Source organism: Panthera pardus, unplaced genomic scaffold, assembly GCF_024362965.1.
Source record: "Panthera pardus isolate Hobbes unplaced genomic scaffold, ASM2436296v1 HiC_scaffold_11, whole genome shotgun sequence".
Taxonomy (NCBI): domain Eukaryota; kingdom Metazoa; phylum Chordata; class Mammalia; order Carnivora; family Felidae; genus Panthera; species Panthera pardus.
In genome coordinates this window covers 44,229,714-44,254,059 of record NW_026526666.1, presented here as the reverse complement: position 1 = coordinate 44,254,059, position 24,346 = coordinate 44,229,714, and the positions used below count along the sequence as shown (strand labels likewise).

The following is a 24,346-nucleotide window of genomic DNA, read 5'->3' as shown; positions in this document are numbered from 1 at the left end:
TGAAGCATTTTCATTCAAATTGTCATCGGAACAAACACCAGGCTTCTTAAATCCCGCTGTAATTAGCTTTCAAGTATCCTATTAAACCTCTTCACCTTTCGGGCTATCCAATTCAAAACGCTCCTTTTTAAAAATATATATGTGTCTTGCTCTTTTAATTGAGGTTATTAAAGAAATCAAGTTTCTTCCCCCACCCCCTCCTCAATCCTCTTTTCTTCTCTCCCACTCCACCCCCCCTCCCTTCCCGCCCCTTGCACCCGCTTTAGTCTGGTGATCCCCGCTCCGCCGTGATTGACGTCTAGAAAGAAAATGCTTTGTGCTGGGATGATTGTTATTAACTTGTTACCCCCGGTAGGGGGGCGGGGAACCGACTTGCTTCGGCGAGCGCTAGGGACCCGCAGCCGCGAAAGCGCCGCGGCGCGCCGGGCAAGCCTTTAGCGCCCGGGTGGCCGCCTCGCCGCGCGCTGGGGCTGCGCAGCCGCCGCCCGCGGCGGACAACGGAGAGGCTGCGCTCCCGCGCGTTTGCTCGCGGCCCCGGGGCCCAGGAGCCCTGACGGCTGCACGCGCGGCCGGGCGCGCTGGGGGCCTTCATTAGCCCGCTCTGCGTGCCAAGAAGCCGAGGCTCTGGGCTGCGCTTGCCGGCTCTGAAGTTTTCCTCATCGTTTTTCCCCATTTTCCTCTTCCGCTCACCCCGCAGTGCCCGGGGCTCATGTCGGAGGAGTGCGGGCGGATTGCAGCCCTGGCGGCCGGGAGGACTCGGAAAGGCGCCGGGGAAGAGGGACTGGTGAGTGGGGAGGGACACGGCTGTTGGAGGCTGGAGGTGTGGAGACGGCCCAGGACGAAAGGCCGCTGTCCGCGCGCTCTTCCGTGGGCCCAGCTGGCCCTCCAAGGACCGGGTGCAAGGAAGGCCTGGGGCAGGGCGGGGTGGAAAGCTGGGCCGGCTGGACGGTGGTGCAGGGCTGTAAGGCGCCCTTGGGTCCTTGAGGTCAGGGTCAACAGCCCCAGCGGGTGGGTGGCAGGAGCTTGGACTTGGCGGGGGGGAGGAGGAGTGAGAACAGGAAGGGAGACCTCATGAACTGGGGGTGGCCTGAGGAAAAGGAGGGAAAGGGGGGGATCCCGGTGGGTCGGTGGGATGAGGAGAGGAGGAGGGGTCTAGAACCGCCTGAGACTGCGCCTCACGGCTTCCTTCAGGTAAGCCCCCAGGGAGCGGGGGACGAGGACTCGTGCTCCTCCTCGGCCCCGCTGTCCCCGTCGTCCTCGCCCCGGTCCATGGCCTCGGGCTCCGTCTGCCCCCCTGGCAAGTGTGTGTGCAACAGCTGCGGCCTGGAGATCGTGGACAAGTACCTTCTCAAGGTAGGGTGGAGCCGCGAGGCCCAAGGGGAGCGGGGTTACTCTAGGAAAAGAGAAAAGTTTTTCCTTCTTTTCCTTTCAAGTTGTCTCTGCAGGTTGTAGGCTTTCTCAGCAGAACAGCCCGGTCCAGGGAGAAGAAATCTTAGAATCTCCCATGTTGTAATACAGCTTGTTGATGACACGTCGTGGTCTACAAGTGCCGATACCCCGGGTGGACGTACTGGAGTCAGCCACCTACTTATAGAAAAGCAAAAGTGGGCTAATCCTTTTACTCATTTGGAAACCAGGTTATGGTCCCTCCACCCCCGATAACACCCACACACCTGCCTGCTTCTAAGAGCTCCTGGTCAGTATATGTTGGCTGATTCCCCTTTGCAGTGTCTCCTTTGGTAAGGACCACTGCAAAGCGCTTTAAAGGGCCTTTTCTGGACAGATTTTTTACATAGTCTTATTTTTAGTAAGTTACTTCAGGCTTTTTCAAAGAAAAAATTTGTAGGAACATTTAAATAAAAACCGTTTTCAGGCTCTTATTAAGAGCCTCTTGTTAAGGCTTGATACTTGGAGGCCACCCAATGCTTTTTTTCATGTCACCTCCAGTGCTTGTGGGGAAAAAAATAGAAATTGATATAAAGTTAGACCAAAAAAGAGAGAAGGAGGGAGGGAGGGAAGGCGGGAATGAAAGAAAACAGAAAGGAAAGCAAAAAGAAAGAAGAGAAGCGTCTATGGATGCCTGGGATGAAGTGCTTCATGTGGTAGTTGGAGAGGTGACTGTCTTAATTGGTTTCACTTCTTAAAATATTGTGCGGGAGTTTTGGAGTCAAAATTCTGGTAGGCCACAGTTACCCATGCCATTGAATGAAGGATCATGGTCCCATGTGTCTTAATCCTAATACCATGGGTTTTCAACTTCAATGGCTTTTTAAGACTACTATTTAAAATAATCTCTCCTACACTAAATTAGTAGCAAGCCAATTCACTTTCTATTCCCTCCTCACCAATCTGTCCACACCCAACATCCCCATTTTTTCAAAAGGATTAATTTTAGAGAGTATGAGTTCAAAAAGCTAGTTACTGGGCTCCTTTAAATTTCTACCTCAGTGTATAAAGCTGCTTAATCTGTAAAGTGGGAATAAAACCCTATAGATACAACCTAGATAAAGCATCAAAAGAAGTTTTGGTGAAAAAATTAAAAGTAACTAAATCTTAATTGGTGATTGATTCTTAAAGTTGACAGATTAGCATGGCTTTCTCTTTAAATCTGCATTCCTAGGATACCCTTTTCACTGTTTCTAGACCTGAGCCTTTCACTGTTTCTAGACCTAATATCTCAAAGTCATTTTTTGGATCAAAATTAATTTATTGTCAATGAAACCTCTTCATAATTAGCATAATCTTTAAGAATGTTTCTGGACATTCTTAAAGGCTATAAAGGCTTTTCTAGCTCCTCCAGAGAGAATCTAGAAAAAAAGGGTATTATAAAGTGACTCTTAACACACCTCTGAAATACATAAGTTATTTCTAGTGTTCACTTTTATATGTTAAAACTTTACTTGTACCTCATATTATTTACTTGTATGATGTAAAATATCTAAGTTACCTAAATGAGTTACATAAAGCTTTTCTTTGTAGGAATGTAATCCAGTGAGGTCTTCTATGCACACCCTTATTCTGTCCCTTTTGTACATATTAGTATATTAGCTCTAACTAAAGTTTGACACTGTATGATTATATAAAAATGTTGAGTTTTTTTTTTTAATTTGTATACTTATTCTAAAAGAGAACTTTAAATTCAATTTGAGTCACTGGTGAAAATTGTTGGATCTAGACCTAGTAGAGTATTTGAGGGTACAACGATCTATAATAAAAACCATTTAATATAGAAAAACATCACCTCATGAGGGAAGTAAAATGGGGTTAAGACAAAAATGTAGGAGAGGAATTAGATGGGTCTTTGGCTTCATCTAATATTGCAGTGCCCTGTCGTTTGGGTAGACTTTCTGGCTTGGTCTTATATACATTTATATATTGGATCAATACCAGCCATCAGGAAAGGTCTATGTTCTTCAGAATTTTCTCTTTACCTTACTTTTCTTTCTGGAAAGTAATGGAAGATGAGGAGGGTTTTTGGTTTTTTTGTTTTTTTTTTGTTTTTTTTTTTTTGTTTCTTTTTTTTGTTTTTTTTTAAGTAAACTTTAAGAAAAGGTAGCAAACCAAGCATTAGGTTTGGCTTTAGGAAGTTAGAGGGTGGCCATGACTCTGCCCTGAAGCCTGAATCTACACTTGCTTGAGGAGAAGAAAAAAAAAAAAAAGATCCTGGATAAGATCAAAATTTAGAAGTCCCTAAGCATTGAATACTAAAGGAAGCTTATATTTTTAAACTTTAATTGGACTATGTTAGGAAAAAATAGAAGGGAAATACACACTTATTTCTAGGACAACATTAACCATTGTGAGTACTTTTTTATTCTGACTTCCTCAAATTCATTTTCTTTCTTTCTTTCTCTCTCTTTCTTTTTTCTTTCTTTCTTTTCTTTCTTCTATTTTCCAAGTTTTCTCGTGTAGTAAACATTGTAGTTCAAGATCCAAACTTAAAATTTTAAAAATTTTACCAAAATGATATTCTCATTAATGCTTTGGAAGGAGGCCCATAACTGTAATTAGAAGTAAGTGAAACTTTTTCCTTCAGCTTTAAAGTACCTTTTATGTTTTGTATCACAGAAAAACATTTTGAAGAGTAGTACTAATCTTGGACAAATTATTGGACAAATAGGGCTTTTGCTACAGTATTTCATGATAAAGACCATTTCACAATTTCCCATTTTCACAATTTCCTAAATATTTGAAACATTAGATCCACTTGTAGGGTGTAACTGTGTTTTTGCATCATTGCAGTTTTTTCATATGAAATGAAATTATGCTTAATTATTGAAGCATAAACTCAGTTCTTGTGTGCATTTAACAAGAGCAAACTTTGGGAGCGTGTGTTACGTACAGGCAGGTTCAATCCTGTACACATCTTCATTCTTGAAAGCTCAAGTTGTAGTGCTTATAGTATGATAGCAACAGTTTAATGTGAGGGTTATGATTTGTTCTCTGAATTGATAATATTTCACGTGTCTATTTAAAAAATATAAGGTGGCATGATTTATTAAACCCTATTTTATGCCTTACTACTTGAAATACAAATGGCAAACAGTGCCTGGGTGCCTTCTTAGAACCACTTATAATCAGATTAATTTTTTCTCCAGTAATCAAATCATTAGGTAGGGTTACCAATACTTTACTCCTTGATTCTATTATTTAATGTTAGAAAGTAGCCAGGACTTCTGCCATATCAACAATTAAATCTACCTTAGCCATTACTGTTTGGTAAGGGAAATGGATTGCCTGCCTTCTTTATAAGGGTAAGTATCTTACAAGGCTTCTTTTTCACCGTCTTTCTCTCTCACTTTAGTACACCATTTATAATTGGCCAGAAAGTAGATTGAGAAGGTGTGTGGCTTGACTTCTTCAGCCACCAGGTTTCATGGCAGGAAGACCTTGGTAAAAGAAAAAAATAAAATAAGCCTGTATGTAGGATTTCAGAATGACCAAAATTTTCCGTGTTCATAGAAGTTTGATTTCAAAAAGAAAAAAAAAAAGCACACACTCCGATTTCTTCAGACAAATAAAAAAATAAACACAAAATAGAAAATATACAGTTGTGATCTTTTGTGGTGTCTAAAAGAGAATATATCTAGACCGATATTTGTGTAAATGACACCATTTAGATAGAAACATTCAGAGCATATGTTAAAATATTAAGGATCTGGGTTTTAAAATTGCTCAGTGTGCAAAACCGGTGGATGATACTCTGTAAATATGGTATTAAAATGGTTTCTTATTTCCCTTTACAGGTGAATGACCTGTGCTGGCATGTTCGGTGTCTCTCCTGCAGTGTCTGCAGGACCTCCTTAGGAAGGCATACCAGCTGTTATATTAAAGACAAAGACATTTTCTGCAAACTTGATTATTTCAGGTACACTATGGAATATTTTTAGCAGGCACTCCAAGAAATTATTTTGCAAAGAAAATTTTGTAAATAAGCTTTCTGGTCTGGTTTTACATATTAAAAACCCGTTTTCTTGTATAATGGATTTCAGAATGAGAATGCTTCACATTTTTAAGGTATAGCTTCTACTAAAACAAATAAAATAAGCATGTTTATGTGTTTTAAGAATTCAATATACAAACACTAATTTAAAATAATTATTCCCACTTGGAGGAATGAAAGTTTGAGATATTAAAAAAAAAAAAAGGGGAAACTTCTTGCTGTGCATTGATAAAATATAAAATAAAAGATGATTTATTGTGACAGAGATCCTTGTTTGCAGGGCATGATAAGATAAAATGAAATAATTATGGGGTGGGGGGAATCAAGATTTTGTTAAGTGTTTATCAATTTACTATAGAATAATCCCTAGCTATACCCTACAAAATGTCAGCAGTTTGGAGACTATGATAAATCATATAATTTAGAGGAACCAACCATTCCAATATCAAATACACCAAGTTTGATTATTCTGTGTGAATATCTGATTTCTTTTTGTCTCTTCTTTGATTTTTGTTTTGTGAGATTGTATTGGTCTAAGATATTAACATTTTCTCTATGAACTCTCTAAACATTTCTTAAATGTATAGTTTCTTCTAGGATATGATTCAGTTTTTAATGGATAGCTATCTAGAAATTGAAATTATCCCTAAGCATGATTTTTTAAAATTGCTATATTTTTTTTCTTTATTTGCATTTCCAAATGAAGAATAATGTTTATTGTGAAATTGATACTATATAATGAAGTTTGTAATACCAATTATGTTGTTTATTCTCAGCTTCAGAAACTGGTTTCAGAGAGTTTAGTGATTGATTTGAATAAAATTGCTAATTTAAAGCAATTCATAAAACGTAGAGTCCTTTATTTTATAAAGTCACAGAATTTTATAATTACTAGAAACATATTTCTCATCAGGTTTACTCTCCATTTCCTCAAAAATAGTAGCAATTTGTCTCCTCTTTGACTTAAAATATGAAACTCTTTAATTTTTTAAACATAATTTAAAGCTTTTTGAAAGGTTTGGTTTCAGAGACCTATTGAAAATCTAGTTCTTCAGGATTTTCTTATACTTCATATTTTATTATATTTTGAAATTTAGTTTTAGGATTCAGTTCTTCAGATTGACTTAAAAAACGGTCAGTCCCTCTAACAATATATTAATGAATAGAAACAGACACCCATCTAGTTTAATGTGGATATGTATTTCTCCCCCTCCTGTGGCTAGTGATATGATAGCTTATTCACCATTGGAAACATACCTGAGTTTTCCTTCCTCACCCTCAGGGTGAAAGTCTTCTGTTCTACCCATTTTTTGATACTATCAGTTTTAAATGTTTAAATATTTTAATTTAAAAAATATTGAAAGCATTTTTAAATTATCTCAATTTGGTTTTAAGAAGTCATTTATCTTCAGTGGTATGCTTTTACACTTTTAGGTGTCAGTCTGCAATGTATGTGTGTTTGTATCTTGAGTTTCTAGGTAATTTATAAAATATAAACTTATTTATATTTGTTACAAAAGGGATATTGAAACTCATACTGCATTTATTTTAAAAGGAAAAATCCAGTCTTCCTTTAACGTAACAATGAGGAGTTTTTGTTTTATAAACAGGTTTGAATTATGACAGTTATGTCAAGTCTTGATTGCTTACCATATTGACTTCTAGAAAAGTAACTGATTCCTGTTTCACTTTCAAAAGATTTAAACACTTAGGTTAATCTAGTGAGTATTATGATGTGTTAGTTTACTCTTAGGCTTATAAGTATCTCATCAAACATTAAAATCTTTACCTGCTGCTCTTCTATTTATGTAGAAGGTATGGAACTCGCTGCTCTCGTTGTGGGAGGCACATCCATTCTACTGACTGGGTCCGGAGGGCCAAGGGGAATGTCTATCACTTGGCATGCTTTGCCTGCTTTTCTTGCAAAAGGCAGCTTTCCACGGGAGAGGAGTTTGCTTTGGTGGAAGAGAAAGTCCTCTGCAGAGTGCATTATGACTGTATGCTGGATAATTTGAAAAGAGAAGTGGAAAATGGTAAATATATACTTAAAATACTTTAGAGTCTTTGGGGACGGTGAATACAGGGAATAAAAAAGATTTTTCCTAAGGTCATTTTAATGCATTATTTTGTGCAGTGTAATTGTGGTAAAAGTCATTAAGCATATACTGTTAGTGATGATCTCCATCTGTTTATTTACAGGGAATGCCATGGCATGCGTATTAGCCTTGTACCATATTTTCAGGCAGCAGCCTTGAATTTAGGGTCTGTTTGGCTTTTCGTAACCAGTTTTCCTGTGTTTGTCTCCTAAGGATGAATCTTAGATATGTGCTCTTCTAATTTTTTGCACTTTTGACTAAAATATACGAGCCTATAAGTGGAGTGTTGTTTCCACAGAATATTTGTAGTGTGTTTTAAAACTTAACTCCCAGATTTGGACAATTTACAATTTTGCACTGAGCCAAGAGATGCAAGAAATATATTACTGCTTGATCAGTAGAGCCATTTGAGTTACTAGTATATATGCTGTTGTTTTTAAATGCAGGTAATGGGATTAGTGTTGAAGGTGCCCTCCTCACAGAGCAAGATGTTAATCATCCAAAACCAGCAAAAAGAGCTCGGACCAGCTTTACAGCAGATCAGCTCCAGGTAGACATGACAATGAATTCATGATTTTTGAATTCCCTCCTGATGAAAATAAAAAACACACACAAAGAAAACCCAATCCCTCCTCCCTCCAAAAAAAAAAAGAAAAAACAAACAAACAAACCCCAAAACAATCTCCATGCTGCCTAAAAACATTTTCATGTTTTCAAAAAAGTTGGCCTGTGCTTTTAAAGAAAGCTAACTTGGTGAATGTATGAAAACATACTTATTTCCCTAAAATGTTTATCAATATTCTCAGAGTCATGATCTGGTATTAGTCATTCAAGTTTTATTTTCCTGGGTTCTATTGGTATTAATGTCAAAGTGCAAACAAAATGTTGATCTGTCCTGGTAAAATCAATGTAACTCAGGCATTTATTTACATTACTACCTATAATTGTGATAGAAGACAAAATAGTTTAAGACTATTAACAGAAAGAGACATACAGTGTGTGGGTCTGTGGGACACTAATGTGCTGCCTTTTTAAGAAATTGCTATGAGCCTTTTAATGGCTAAGATTGTACATTTTCTGAATAGGAAAGAATTGAATATGCCTTACCATAAACAGGAATCTAGTTATTGACTCCAATCAAGTAGACATTTTCTTCTTTTTAAAAGGGATAAAGGGAGGTAATTCTATATGATGCTAATGGTTGATTATGTCTCCTGAAAAAGGAAGGATTATTTTCTGTTTGGTTGTCCTAAATATAATTGTTATAAATTCAATCCATGTCACTTGTCAAGAAAATAATTAAATAATTACTTATAATTAAGTCTACACATATAATGATTCTTTCTGGCATTTTTTCAGATAAAGAAATCACGTTTTCTAAAAGATTAATGTGGATGAGGTATTTGTTTTATATTCAGGTAAAGTAACATTTATTGAGCACCTACCTTGTACTGCTGGGTGCTTTACACATAGTATTGGCCTTAGCTCAAACTTTAACGGTTAGTTATACAACATTAACAACTGAGTAAAAGTAATATTCTGAAAATCACAAATAGTATTCTAAGACTTGCCAGTATTTAAGGTGAATATAGTAAAAGGGTTTCAGGATAAATTTTTTTATTTGGAGAAAGATTAAGAAAGAAATCTTGATGTGATACAAATATTCCAAGGGAACTTGGATTACATAAAACCCTAAATTAGGAGATATGAGTACCTGTGAGAGACCTGGAAGCAAAATATCCAGTAGCTACAAAATGTCTGAGTTAAAATAGAATTTCTAGTATAAATATATTCTGTTTTTAAAATGGGCTGTTTCCATGAAGGTCTGGCTATAATTTTAATAATTATAAGTCTGACAGTAAAATTTTATATGAAATTAAAGTTATTAAAATTGTGAAAATTTGAAACAACTTTAGGTAGATATACCATTTCATACAGGAAGATAATCATAGGTACTGATTAAAGAGGGAATATTTGTGAAGGTCTTTGTGTGTCGATTCCTACACTAGGCATTTATCTACACTGTCTCCTTTAATTCTTAACAATAATTCTTTGATGTAGGTAGCCTCTTCCAAGAGGTGTAGGAACTCCCCTCAAATCAGACTACCAACGGAATGGCAGAGAAGAGATTTGCAAACTTCCCCAATCCTTTGGTCTTTTGCTTGGCCTCCAAACCATGAGTGGAATAAAAGTTCCACTTAATAACAGCAGCAGCTAAAACAAGAGTTAGAGTCTGAATCTTGTATATTAGCCTCATAGTTTTAAATTGCACACATGCATGAGCTATTTGTATCATCACATGCATTTTTATATGAAAATGTGATCTGACTCATGAGTTTTTAAAGATGTATTTGGGAATCATAGGTTTTAAAAAATGAAAATAGAAATGACATGCTTTCAAAGCATATACTCATTTTTTTTTTTTTCAGTATTTATTAGTATCTATTCTGTGCCATGAATGGCTGAAACAAATGAGATACAATCTTTGTCCTCAAGTGATTTTTTATATCTTGGGAATCTGGGATACATAGCTGTAAAGTTTTTTTTGTTTTTTTTTTAAGTGTTTGTTTATTTTGAGAGAGACTGCATGCCTGTGGGCAGGGGGAGGGGCAGAGAGAGAGGAGAGAAAGAATCCCAAACAGACAGCACTGTCAGTGAGAGCCCAATGCAGGGCACCATCTCAGGAACCATGAGATCATGACCTGAGCTGAAATCAAGAGTCAAGCGCGTAATAGACTGAGCCACCTAGGCGCCCCGTAGCTGTAAATTTTTAAACACTTAAATCACTATATTTTGCCAGAACCTCTGATACATCAGGCAGTGTACCCTTTATGTCAAATTGTCCTTTCAGAAAGCTGAATATATTCTAGTAGTGCTTGAATTCAGCAAAATAATAAAATACTGTAGATGATCAGTAAGTCAAGACTATTAATGAAGCACTGCTTTGGACAGAGGAGAGTTAACATGAGAAGAATAAACAAGATGATTTCCCAAAATTATTTAGAAATTTATGGGAAGAAAAGATTTTAAGATTCACAAAACAGAACAATATTTTGTGTTGGCAAGAATATTTCAAATATTGCCCCATGTGTAGAAATGGTATTTAAGAAGTTCCTGCCAATATTATGGTTTGCTTATTGTAGTTGGAAGCACTTGCTCAGTGATTATTAATATTAAACATTCCAAGGTTAGCAACTACTTTAATCTACTTTCAGATTGAGTTGGTCAGTTGCTACTATGCAGATGCCGGTCATCTCTGAGATTTCCTGGGCTTAAAATGATGAGTGTCTACAAAGGTTCACTCCTTGACCACATTAAAAAGAGCGCAGAAAAGGAGTGGGGTGGGTTTCAACATCATTAGTGACTGGAGAACAATGAAATTAAGTAGAAATGAAAACATTTATTTTGTGAGATTAAACATTGATAAGCATGTATTACTTTCCCTTTAGTATATACCAATTTTAAACCATCAGTATTCATTTAAGTTTTTGCTTTATTCCTTGATGAGAAATTGCTTTATTAAATGTAACTTGGTTCCATTATTAAACTTGTGAATTTGAAATGCATTTGTGAAAAGCATGCTGTCTTTTGTTTTATAAATTATCAATAATGGTCTAACAAGCAAATCCTTAAATATCTGTTTAGCTTTTCTTCTTGAAAAATTAAAATATAAAGACAGTTAACTTGCTCATTCTTTTTTCTCTTTGAGATGTTACATGCTCAACTACATATAAACACAACTATTTGTACATGACAGTGTTGAAACAACACATTTTGAACAAGAAAGGGAGAATGAGGTGAACTGAATGAGATTATAAACTTTTAGGCCATTCCTGCCCATTTTTTAAAGTAAAAATACATGTGCTGTTTACAGAGAGTGTGTGAACAAATATGGTTGGAGAGGAAGTCAGGAATACCTTATTCTAGAAGAGTCACTCTTCGGAACTTAAGTTAAAAAAATTGCAAACCTCATAAGGTTTCCTGGAACAACATTGGTCTTTTTCTCTACACTATCTTCAGATTTTTCTCACGTTGTCAGGGTCCATTCTGTTACAAACACTTAAGCATGTACTATGTGATGGGAAAGGGTATTAGCTCTTGGGGAAATGAAGAGTAAGACATTTCCTTTGCCCTCAAGATGCTTACTTTCTGCTATTGAGAGCTATACTTGCCAATGAGTTATTTAGCTACCTTGTGACATGTGTAGTGGCAGAAGACTGTATTATATGAGGAGCATAGTGGAGCGTGCAATTAATTTTGCCTATTGGAAATGATGCTGAGGCCACTGGTGCTTAAGGTCTTTAGGTAGGTTGGTTACCCCCATCCCATACCTATGGACATGCATAATCATGTTGGATGACAGACTCCCCTCTTCCATATTTTATACTAGTTCCCTAAGTTGATTGGCTTTTAAGTTATAAAATTCAAATATCCCTCTTGATTCCCATGATTTCCTCTTCAGAAAGAATACAAACCCCTTGACTTGTGCTTTACTCTGATATTCCCTCTCCATGTTTCTCCTTTTACTTTGTATTCTTGGTAGTTATTGACATGTCCATATTTTTGTCTCAAAAAGTTGAGGCCAGGGACAATTTTTTCATATATCACTGTCTCATGACCCTTGGCACCGTAGTTCTAATCCAGAAGTCCATATTGAATCACCTGGGAGCTTTTTCAATATACAGATGGTTAGATCCCAGGAAGTTCTTATGGGTGTCAGATGGGTGTCAGATCCCAGATATTGTTTTACATAGAACAAGTGTTCAAAACAATTAATGTTGGACTAATTACAATTAAATGGTATCTATCTTTTGCACTGTATGCTATTTGCTGACTGATGAAAGTTATAGTATGGGCCTGTTTAGCTCAGTAGCAGTTGGAGATAAATGTGATAGTATTTTTGTATTTTTACAAGTTTTCTAATGCAAGAAATTTTTAACAAAATGGAAAAAAATAGTAAACAGGCTTATACCATTTATTCATTTCATTTGTATGTTGTAAGAAAGGAAGAAGAGCAAAGGGGAGCTCATTTTTAACAGCATAGTTGAGAGAGAAGTTTTATGCTGAAATGGATTAATTTTTAAAAGGTTTCAATATAGCAACTTGTTTGTAAATTTACAAGATATGCTTTCTTTTCATTTATACATATTTCCCCATACTGATTTTCAAGTAATAAAATACAAGTATCCTATCTTCTTGTTCATGTCTTATCTCTCCTGTCATCAAAATGCAGAAGATTGAGCTTCTTATATATAACTATTTACTACCTATACTTTTTTTTTTTTTAAAAAAAACAGGTAATGCAAGCACAATTTGCTCAGGACAACAACCCAGATGCACAGACTCTCCAGAAACTGGCAGAAAGGACAGGCTTGAGCAGACGTGTGATACAGGTGATTATTTTTAAGGTTAATCAAGAGATACTAAAAGTTCTATTCTAGGCCTTTATAAGTGTGCATTAGTTTTTTGTGTGTGAAGAAATGGCAAAAAACATTTGCTTTCTATTTTAGGTCTCTTTACACTCTACTTCAGCTTTTTAACTCTGATAATTGGCTTGCAAGGGCTAGGCTACCAATTGTTAATGACTTTGTGCGTAAGTTACTTCATTCCACGCTCACAGCAACCCTAAGATCCTCAAGCTGAAAAAGGCAAATATGGTTCCAAGCTAGATCTGGTTCTGAAGCCAGTAATTTTTTTTCCAACTTTTCTGTGATTGTATAAGTGAGTGCGTGTGTCTAGGGGTGAGGTTGATGGCCTTTGTTAAAGATCCAGGTAGAGATAGTGGTATGAATAAAGTCAGGGAAGGATAAATTAGAGTGAATGCATTGAAACGTAAGATTTCTATTTGCAAATTGTGAGAGCTGAAAGTGCTGGAACTGAACTTGGAGGGACCTGCAAGTATAGAGTTCTCTCCTGAGCAGGAGAAAGCCATGGTATGTGAATTCAGGAAGAAAGGGCTAGTGGCAGTACATGGGAAGAATTAGGGTAGAAAGAAGCTAGAGATATATGGTTAGTTGGGATACCCAGCAAAGTAGTCGTTTTTTGAAGATAGTCTTAAATGAGGTAGTGACCTAGAGTTCACTGAGAAACATTTTATTGATTGCACAGGTGGGAGAAAGACAGGAAAAGGACCTGGACACTCTAATGGGACACTAGCTGTGCTAGTCATGCAGTGATTGTGGAATTTGGGGATTTAAACAAGTATTTTAAAAGATGATCAGGACTAAGCAAAAAGATCCAATGCCATGAAATTGGGTAAAATCCTTTAGAACAAGATCATAAACAGTAAAAAGAGAAGAATGGACTTTAGGGAGAGAGCAGGGTAAGAGATACTATTTGAAAGGGATGCAGTGACAGCTGGGATCAAGGAATGAGTCTAGTATGGAGGCATCATGGAAGCCAGAGGAATGTGTTCAAGGTGGAGGTGATCAACTGTGTCAAGATCTTATAGAGAAATCAGGGAAGTGGAAAATAATTTTAAGTAACACTCAAGATTCAAAAAGTTTAAGGAATTAATGCAAGTAACCATAACCAGCAAGATGAAATTCAGTTGCAGGGAGCAGGGGGAGGTAAAGTCCAACATTATACATGTGTTTCATTTCCTCAGTTGAGTGCTTGATAAATAGGTGCTCATTTTTCAGTTTATTCTTGTTAAGGCTGAGCTGTTTCATAATTAATAAATCATCTATATAGAGTATCTGATGGGGAAAGACCTGATGGTACTGCAGCTCCTCTAAAGACTTAGATTCTCAGTGGATTTGGCTGACAGCACTCTAATGAGGTTCTCTGAGGAAGTGAGCCACACAACCTCAATGCTTTTCAGATATCCAGGGTATTGTGTTTATTTCAGAGTGCCAGATTTTAAAAAGGGGTCTAACAAGGAACCAATCTGAACAGACTGCTTCCTTTAGAGGCAGGCTAACAAGGTCATGACAGAACTAGAAATCATGTGCTAATATTAACAGTAACAAGAATACTTATCTGGAGATGAGATGCTAAGGAAAGGAATAGGATAAAAAGACTAAGTAACTTTAAGTATATGTGGAAGGCTGCCCTGCAGACTAGCAAAATCAGGTCTTTGCAAAGGAATATAGGAAAAAGCTGAGTTTACTCATAATGAAGAACTTTTTCAGCATGAAAGTCTGTGAAAATGAGTGGGCTGCCATTGGAGATAGTGAGTTTCCTGTGCCTGAACATGGAGCTTCCTTTGTTGAGATAGTACAGACTGAACGGGTTGAAGGTTCTTCTAATCTGAGAGTCTATACGTTCAATGACCATGATTGCTCCAGCTGAGTCAATTCATGATTATTATGTTTTAGATTATTTTGAATTTGGAAGCAAAGGAAAATGAAAGATTTTCTGAGGTTTCTTATTATTTCAATAAATAATGACCCCAGACAATGTCATGTGATTTCTAAGTATTTAGGTCACCAGTATTATGTGCAAGTTATCTTGGATCCAAGTACTAGAACCTGGAGAATATATTGTTTGATGGTGGCTTCTAATATGTGAGGATTGGATTTAAATATTTTTGATAGGATGGCAAAGGAAGGAACATGCAAATATATATATTATTTGTATATATACATATCGTCCTTCGTGGTAATTTTGAAGAGTCAATTTCTGTTATCTCAGATAGTAATCATAGTCTCTATGTCCAGTCTACTTCCTGGGATTGGGCACATTTTAGAAAAATTAGAGTTTTGATTACTAGGCCTTGATTTTAATGTGCAAACTAGGTTATCCAACGATTAGGTAAAAACAGTGGTCTGATACACAGAGACAGTCTCACCTTTACCAACTAAAGTCTGCTTAGCGAGATATTAGTAACAGCAGATCTTTGTTGTACTGAAATCACAAAATATAGATGATTTTACTTTTAACACTGCATTCAGATACAATCACCGTTCACATACCCTTTCCAATAGGTGAATTATGAATTGTTCATCTTATGGAAACAGGATAAAGCAATGCTATTTCTTCCAATTAGTGTCTTGGGAGTACATATCCATATTGAAATTTACATGATTTTTATTGTTGCACATCTTAAGCATTAAACAATTTAGTTTATTTCCAATTTTTCATTATCATAAAAAATGCTGAAATGAACAACACTCTATAAACACCTTGCTCACTGGTTCAATAGTTTCCATAGGATAAATTTCTAGAAGGGGGGTTGTTGAGTCAAAAGCTAAAACATTTTAGGGCCTTTAAATAATTAACTAATAGTACAAAAATCAGCTTCCAGAAAGTTCATACCAGTTTATTCTGCCGGGAGCTACATATGCAAGTTCCCTTTCACTGACTCCTACAAATCCTGAATACTATCATTCTTTTACATTCTTTCTAATTTTGGCAGAAAACCTCATTGTTTTTGTTTATGCTTCTTTTATTATCAATAACTTTAACATGTTTATTTTGTAATTTTAGAAATTGTATGTTTTTAGTCCACTTTTCTATTATGTGGTTACTTTTCCATCTTACTGATTTTTATTGTTATGTTAGACTTCCATAGTTTCTTTTTCATTTATTTTCTCCACATAGAACTTTTATATTTTTATGTATTAATATCTCTCAATACTTTTTTCTTATAGCTTTGGCCTTTTTTATACTTCCTCACCTAGAAGTTATCAATATTAACTTTTGTTTTCTCTTAAACATTTATGGTTCCAGTTATTTCCATCTAATTTTTAATTTACCTGGAATTGACTTTTGGTTACTAGTGAGGTGTAGGGAGTTTACCATTTTTTTCCTCACAAATGATTAGCCAGGTTTCTCTAAATCAGTATTATCCCATTCATTCTCAATAATTTAAAATTCCATTTTTTTCATACACATAAGTCTTCTGTTTGGCTCTTTGGGCTTTCTCAGAGATTCATCTTATGGATTAGTCTTTGCTTTCACAGAATATCTACATAGCCTACTCTTAGCTTATAGAGTTTACAATTTGGAACTCAAAATATTTTAAAGTTTTTTTTAACTCTTTTAGAGGTTTGCAAAACAGAAGGAAGAAATTTTGAGTCAGTGAGGAAGGTCAAAAGTACTTGTATTTGAATTCTAAAGCTGGGTAGCCCTCATGTCAGAAGTTATTTTCTAAAGTCTGGAATTGTCAACTATATTTTTCTGTACAAGTTACATGACATTAAAATTTTTTTTTTAATGTTTATTATTTTTGAGAGAGAGAGAGAGAGACAGAGAGCAAGCAGGGGAGGGGCAGAGAGAGAGCAAGACACAGAATCCAAAACAGGCTCCGGGTTCTGAGCTGATGTCAGCTCAGAGCCCGATGAGGGGCTCGAACCCACAGACCATGAGATCATGACCTGAGCTAAAGTCAGCAGCTCAAACGACTGAGCCACCCAGGTGCCCCCATGACATTTTGTGTTTACAAACCTCTCTGCTTGATTACTTATTGATGATCTTTCCAAAGAGCTATTTGAATCCGTATTAAGGTAATTTTTCTGTTTATGTCATACCTTTTTCATATTATTTCCAAAATCTGGAATTTTTTTTTTTTAAACTACTGAGTAGGTTCCATCCAGTACATAATTTATTGGAAACATAAGATACTTTGAAAGAACTCTGGCAACCATAGTACCATGTGTATTAGGTTGCATGTAGTCCCCTGGGATACATGTCTTCTGGGTACTGTTGGGGAAAAGACTGGTGACAGCTGTTTTCTCTTACAAGTTTGAGAACGTGTGAGTGTATCTTCTTGACTGGGTGGGTGACAGTAATGATGCTTACTGTTAAGGAACCTGTGGAGGGAACTGTGAAGACTCTGGATTTCTATTTACATATCTAAGAGCCTAATACTCCAGAAAATGGGGGAGAAGGCTGTGATTTCCCACTACTTTTTCTTGATATATGCCTACATCTTTTTCCTGAAACTTCCTCAGGTGGTACCTTTCAGCCACCTGGCCAGGGATGCATACCCCATTGCATTAATTTTTTTTTTAATTTTTTTTAACATGTAATTCATTTTTGAGAGACAGAGCACAAGTGGGGGAGGGGCAGAGAGAGAGGGAGACACAGAATCCCAAGCAGGCTCCAGGCTCTGAGCTGTCAGCACAGAGCCCAACGTGGGGCTTGAACCCATGAACTGTGAGATCACGACCTGAGCTGAAGTTGGATGCTTAACTGACTGAGCCACCCAGGTGCCCCTACCCTGCTGCATTATTAACTTCTGTTACTTTAGTTTTAACTCCTTGAGTTTATACTTTGAAAGCCCTCTATTTTTGAGTCCCAAGGACAGGATGTGTGTTTGAAATCAGGTCAGCTTTTTTATATAAATCTTTTTGCAGGTTCCTTCTGTTTGACATTATTCAGCCCCAATTCCCTTGTGCCATCAAACACCTACCAGCCGAGGGCAGAAGCTTATGTCCTTGATCTCTCCCTGGCCCTCTGTCCTGAAACTAAAATGTTCTTTGTCTTAATTTCCTAAAAGTTTTTATTCCTCCACTTCTCTTTCTCCTCATGACGAAGTGTTTGGAGTGACAGCAAATAAGTGCTATAATATTTTAACATTTTAATAGAGTAACACTCTATAGTCTAGTTTCATCTAGTGATAGGGAGTTCGAACACAGGCAGATTACTTACTGAAAGTATTCTGGGCAGCCTAGCCTCCCTCACCCTGACCTGGAAGCAAAACAATGCTTGCCCTGAATTTGATTCCTTTATTTCTATGATAGAGTGGACCACTCTTTCATGATTAGCTTTTTACATTTTGTGAACTGTTTTACTAATGGATATGTTTGTATTTTATTTTGCTTAAATATTACTCATTTTTTCTTATTATACACCTGACCTTAACATACTTAGGGAATAGTCTATGTATTCACTAAGAAAAATTGAACTCAGCAGGTTAAAATGTGATTGGAATAACTGAATCAAGAGGTTTGTAGAAAGCTTTAAGTTCTCAGTAGGGATTTTAGTCATTTGGGAAAAGATTTGAAATAAGTCCAGCAGGTGTCTAAGAATACATTTAGTTGTTTTTTTTTTTTTTTTTTTTTTTTCTGATTAAAATGGCTTTTTTGTTTGTTTTTCTTTTTGTCCCAAATGCCAGTGGTTAAAGACGAGGAAACTTTTCTGGAATTCTCGAACTTCCTCCCTTCCTTTTTATTTTCGAAGATGCCAGTGTAGTATAGAATTGGCTTTTAAATAAATCACCAGATAGTTATTATTTGAGCAAAGAAAATGACCATTGATATTTGTGCAAATGTTCTCTTCAGTCTATAGAACTGTTTAAAAACCTTACTTAGATTTTTTTTTTAAACTTTTATTTCTTTTGAGAGAGCACATGCTCGTGCACTCAAGTGGGGTAAGGGCAGAGAGAGAGAGAGCGAAACAGAGAATCCTAAGCAGGCTCCGCACTGTCAGTGCAGAGCCAAATTAATGCAGGCTCAGTATCAACATGAGATCATGACCTGAGCTGAAATCAAGAGTCGGCCTCCCAACCGAGTCACCCAGGTGCCTCAAAAGCTTATTTCAATTTGTATTGTGCTTATATGGTAGAGAAATTTAGGATACATTTCTTTTTCTTTTTTAGCCTTAATAGTGAACAGTTTGACAGGGGATGCATTTCTTTTTAAACTGAGTTGATAATGTACTCAAAAGCTGAGATGTGACGTACCTATATTGCTTTTCTCCTCCCTCAGGTGTGGTTTCAGAATTGTAGAGCACGCCACAAGAAACACGTCAGTCCTAATCACTCCTCCTCGGCCCCAGTCACAGCAGTCCCACCCTCCCGGCTGTCTCCACCCATGTTAGAAGAAATGGCTTATTCTGCCTATGTGCCCCAAGATGGGACGATGCTAACTGCGCTGCATAGTTACATGGATGGTAGGTATCCCAACCTTTAACAGCTGTTTCCCAAGCAACCAATAAGTGATCGTTTCTAATAATTAGATTGTTGATAGGACTCATATTTTGAAACATTACCTCAGTAGTAGATGAAAAATATTGTGGGGAAGTGCAGTAGGGGGCAGAACTGTCCAAACATTCTTATTTCTATAACAACATTTTGAGGGACAAGTTTAACACCCACTTTACAGCTAAAATACAAATATTAATAATGACTATTAGTGCTTGATTTTTTACTTAGGACGTTAAATTTTTTTTTTTTTTTTTTTTTTTTGCTTTTCACCTGGTATTTAAATAATTTATTTTCCTATGGTCAGAGAAAGTATTCACACTCAGACTTTTAGATTGGAATTTACGGAGTTTTGTCAAAGAAACTTTTATATTGAAGCAAAACATACATATAGAAAAGTGTACATGTAAAAAGTATCCAGCTTGGTGAACTATTACAGTGAACACATCCACGTAAATACTGACTAGATGAAGTAGTAGGACATAATTAACACCCCAGAAATCTGTCTTATGTACCCTTTCAATCATTATCCTCTTCTTCCATAGCAGCATTGCCTCGACTTCCAAAGTCATGTTTTAGTTTTGCCTGTTCTTGAGCTTTACATAAACTGCACCATATGGAACGTATTCTTGTGTATCTCACTTCTTTCCACTACATTGTTCGTGAGATTCATCTGTATTGTTGCAAGGATCAGTGATTTGTTTTATTGTTCTATAGAATTCCACTGTAGGAATATACCACAGTTTAACCATTTTATGGTTGATAAACACTTGTGCTTGAGCGTGCTTAGGCTTTTATGAATATGCTGCTGTGGACTTTATTGTGCATGCCTTTTGGTGCACACTAATTCACACTTCTATTTGGAATACACCTGGGAATGAAACTTAGGGTCACAGGCTATACATACACTCAACTTCAGCGGATTCTGCCAGTTTCCCATAGTGGTTGAACCAGTTTACACTCGGACCAGCAGTAGGTGAGACTTCAAGGTGCTCCACATCCTTGCTAACACTTGATATGGTGTGACTTCTTACTTTTAGCCAATTTGATAGTTGTGTAGTGCTTATCTCCTTATTTTAATTTGCTTTTTCCTCATGACTGGTGAGATTGAACATGTTTTCACTGGACATTTGTATATCCTTTTTTTGTGAAGAGCTTATTCATGTCTTTTGTCTGTTGGTCTGTTGGTTTGTCTGTTGTTTTTTTCCTTGATTTATCTTCGTTCTTCCTATATTCTGCATATAAAAAAGTTTTTTGATGATTATATGTATTGCAGACATCGCCTACTTTTCAGTGGCTTGCCTTTTTATACCCCCTTAAGGATATGTTTTGTTGAGCACAAGTTCCTAATTTTAATATAGTTCATTTCATCAGGTGTGTTTCCCCCCCCCCCCCCCCCCATTCACGGGCAGTGCTTTTTTTGTGACCTGTTCAAGTAATTGTTTCTCTCAAAGATAATGAACATGTACCTCTTATACTATCTTCTAGAAACTATCTTCCCTTTGATCTTTAGATTTACAGCCCATCTGGAATTGAATTTTGTATGTGGTATGAAATAGGAAGCAAAGCTCTTGTTATATTGATTAAAATACCAATGTCTCAGCTGTTTTATAGTGCTACATTTCTCATAAATCAACTGTTCATATAATGTAGGTGTCAATTTCTGTACACTCTATTTTGTTGGTCTGTTTATTTTCATAATAATACCTTAGTGTTTTAATTACGCAAAGCCTACAATTCTTTATATCCAGTAGAAAAGTCTTTCTACTTTCTTGTTACTCAAGTTTGTGTTGCTCATTCTTGACCCTTTGCATTTCCATAAATTTTACCAGCTTGTCAATTTCCACCACAAAACCCACAAACAATTGAAATTTTGATATAGTCTATTAGACCAATTTGTAAGAAACTGCCATCTTAATAATATCACCTTCCATACTATGAACTTTGTCTATTTATTTAGACCATCTTTAAGTACTTTTTTTATATTCCAGAGTTTTTGGCTTAGCACATCTAAGGTTCATTCATAAGTATTTGTTTTGATGCAGATGTTAATGGTATTTCCTCTGTATATGAAAATCTAGGTTGCCAGCTATTTTTCCCCCCAGGACTTTGAAGGTAACATTGGGTTCTGGCTTGCATTGTTTCTATTGTTTAGAATATGGGTAGTTAATCTGATGCTACTTGTTGAAATAAGCTATTGGTCTAATTCTTGCTCTTTTGAAAGTGAATGTCATTTTACTGCAGCTTTTCTCTTTGTATTTGTTTTTCAGTTTTATTATAATGTGCCTAGATATGCTTCTTGAATATGTAGTTTGATGTATTTCATTTAAGTAAAAGTCTGTTTTTGTGTCTTTAAATATTGTTTCTACCCCTTATGAAAATATCCCATATTTTCCACCCCTTTGAACTTCCATGTATTGAGGTATTTTCTTCTGACTTCTCTCCAGTTCACTAATTCTCTAATATGCTGTAAAACTCACCCACTGAGTTCTTAACTTCAGTTATTGTATCTTCAGTTTTAGAATTTCTATTTCATTCTTTTATAGTTTCCACTTCTATGCTGGAATCCTCTATTTTTGCCACCTTATTCCTTAACAAAATTATTATATTAATTATAGTTATATTAAATTTATGTCTGATAACTCCAATATCTGGATCTCTTTGTTTTCAGTCAAGTCATGTCTTCTTATTTTCCTTTTCATTTTTATTGCACTTCAGACATTGTGTATGAAAAATTAGAAATAATTTGAGACTCTGGATGATCTCTTCCACCAGAGAGGATTTGGTTTCACCTCTGGCAGAAAGTTAGGCTAGGATAAGATCAACTTAATCCAATGAGGCATCACTGCTTACAAAGGCTGGTATATTTCTGGGTCACTATTTGTGTTAAGCTTCTAGGATCCCAGACAGAGCCTGTGTTTTGTTTCTGTTGTTTTAAATGAAGGCTTCTCTTCATTGGTCCCTGATCTTTCGTGTTTGTTCCCCACCACCCAGCCAAAGTCTAAATCCTGAAAGTCTGCTCCAATTCTCAGCCTGTCAGACATTTCTTTTAAAATTGTCATTAAACTTGGAGGGGGTGGAGGGTAGTAGCCTCGGTTCATTTCCCTTCTCTTCTGGGACTTGCTTTGCAAGTTCTCACTGTCTCGGTATCTTTCAGATGCCTTCCAACAGATTTGTAAAAATTTTGTCCAGCTCTCCTAGTTGTTCTCAGAGGGAGGTTTGGTTTGAAGCATCATAGCCCTTGCTGAGAATGGAAACCTCATTTTAAGTTTGGGTTAAATAAAAAAATCAGAGCCTGTACCATGGTTGCTATTATACTAGCATTAAAATTGTATGTGTTCACATGAATGACTATAGTTTTGCCTGAGTCAAATGTGCTTTGATGTATGTTTAGAGAAGAGGTGGTTAAGCATTCATAAATGAGAAATTGGGGGTCATCCTACAGACACCTTTATATGGAAGCTAGCAGTGTCTCTGCAGACAAAGCTTATGTTTTCTAGCTGCAAGGTAAAGTGCAGTGAATGGGGTATGGATGGAGGACATTAAAGTGTCAAAAGCTTGTGGCCCCAAAAGAGGTTTTGGGGGTAAACTATTCCTGGATTTTCATTTAATACTATATTCATTGTGCTGAATAAGTTAATGCTTCTGCTGAGGTTAGTGGAATGAGTGTAGCTTGGTGCCCTCAGCTATAAAGAGTAATGAAAGTGCATTGCCTTGGATTGTTTTGGTTTGTTTTTAAATCAGTTTTATTCACCCTACAAAACTGATCCACGAATTTCTTTCTATTTTATAGCTCATTCACCAACAACTCTTGGACTCCAGCCCTTGTTACCCCATTCAATGACACAACTGCCAATAAGTCATACCTAATTCCTTTTTTCAGGGATAGAAATGATTAAGGATATAATCTTGTCATTTATTATGTATAAAATACCATTGAAAAGATATTAATGTTAATTTTTTATTTAACACTCAAAGCATTTTCGACATCACTTTGCTGCCCAGGTATGTATCTATTGTTGGCCTGCAAGACACTTTTATTGATTCTTCATTTTTTGTAAAATTTATGTTTACAAGAAGAAAACAAATCAACTTTTTTTTTTTGTATTGTCTGGAAATAGTTCACTCTAGTGTGTATCTGTTAATTTATTTGTCATCAAAAGAGCACTTTGCCTAAAAAACAAAAGGACTGACAAGTGTGCAACATGTTTACAATCCTTTGTGAAATCGTAGTTTACCCTTAGTTTGTATCTGTAAGTTATTGTTATAAATATTACCTGTATTTTTTGTTATATACAACTTTATACTTTGAAGCTTGTATCTGTGAATTTTGCAACTGCAATTTATTTTGCCAATGTTTTCTGAATGAATTGAATAAAGCTTCTGTTGTAGCATGCCATGCAAACACATTATTGTGTTTGTGGTTGATGAATTATGGCTGTAAATAACACTATAGTTTAATAAGCCCACCCCTCCAAGTTTATTAAACATTTTCCATTCTTGTGAAAGTTTCAACCAATTTGTCCTTTCTTGTGTGTGCTTTCAACATTAAGTCGACGTTAGTCTCTTTCAAATATAACAACTCTTAATTTTAAAAAGTCATTTTGTTTTGAGCTGCGTTTTGAGTACATTTTAATAGGAAACTTATTTGTAGACGATTGCACTTACTCAACAAAAGAACACGTGAAAACATCTAATTTGGCAAATTATCCTTTTAAACTAGCTAATAAAATTAATGTGAAAGAAAAGGTAGAGCACTTTTCCAAATGATCTTTTTGGGTAACCCAAGTCAGAAATGAAATATGGGCCATGAGAATATATTTCTTCAGGGGTGAAAAAGGAGAACTAAAAGTATTTGGAGTTTATGAGCAATGTTTCTAGAGCAGACTCTTTACTTTTTCTTCCTAGTGAACACTCTTTAGGGATTGTGATTCTGAG

At 36.3% G+C, this 24,346-nt stretch overlaps 1 protein-coding gene across 1 annotated transcript; it reads left to right on the top strand.

The window, feature by feature from the left end:
- Nucleotides 1–538: 538 nt before the first annotated feature.
- LHX8 (LIM homeobox 8) lies at nucleotides 539–23,923 on the top strand. The gene is made up of 8 exons (XM_019448859.2): nucleotides 539–784; nucleotides 1,192–1,353; nucleotides 5,247–5,368; nucleotides 7,256–7,476; nucleotides 7,986–8,089; nucleotides 12,837–12,932; nucleotides 19,194–19,377; nucleotides 23,202–23,923. Exons 1-8 carry the CDS (start codon nucleotides 710–712, stop codon nucleotides 23,276–23,278), a joined length of 1,041 nt encoding a protein of 346 aa, XP_019304404.1. The 5' UTR covers nucleotides 539–709; the 3' UTR covers nucleotides 23,279–23,923.
- The last annotated feature ends 423 nt before the right edge of the window (nucleotides 23,924–24,346 follow it).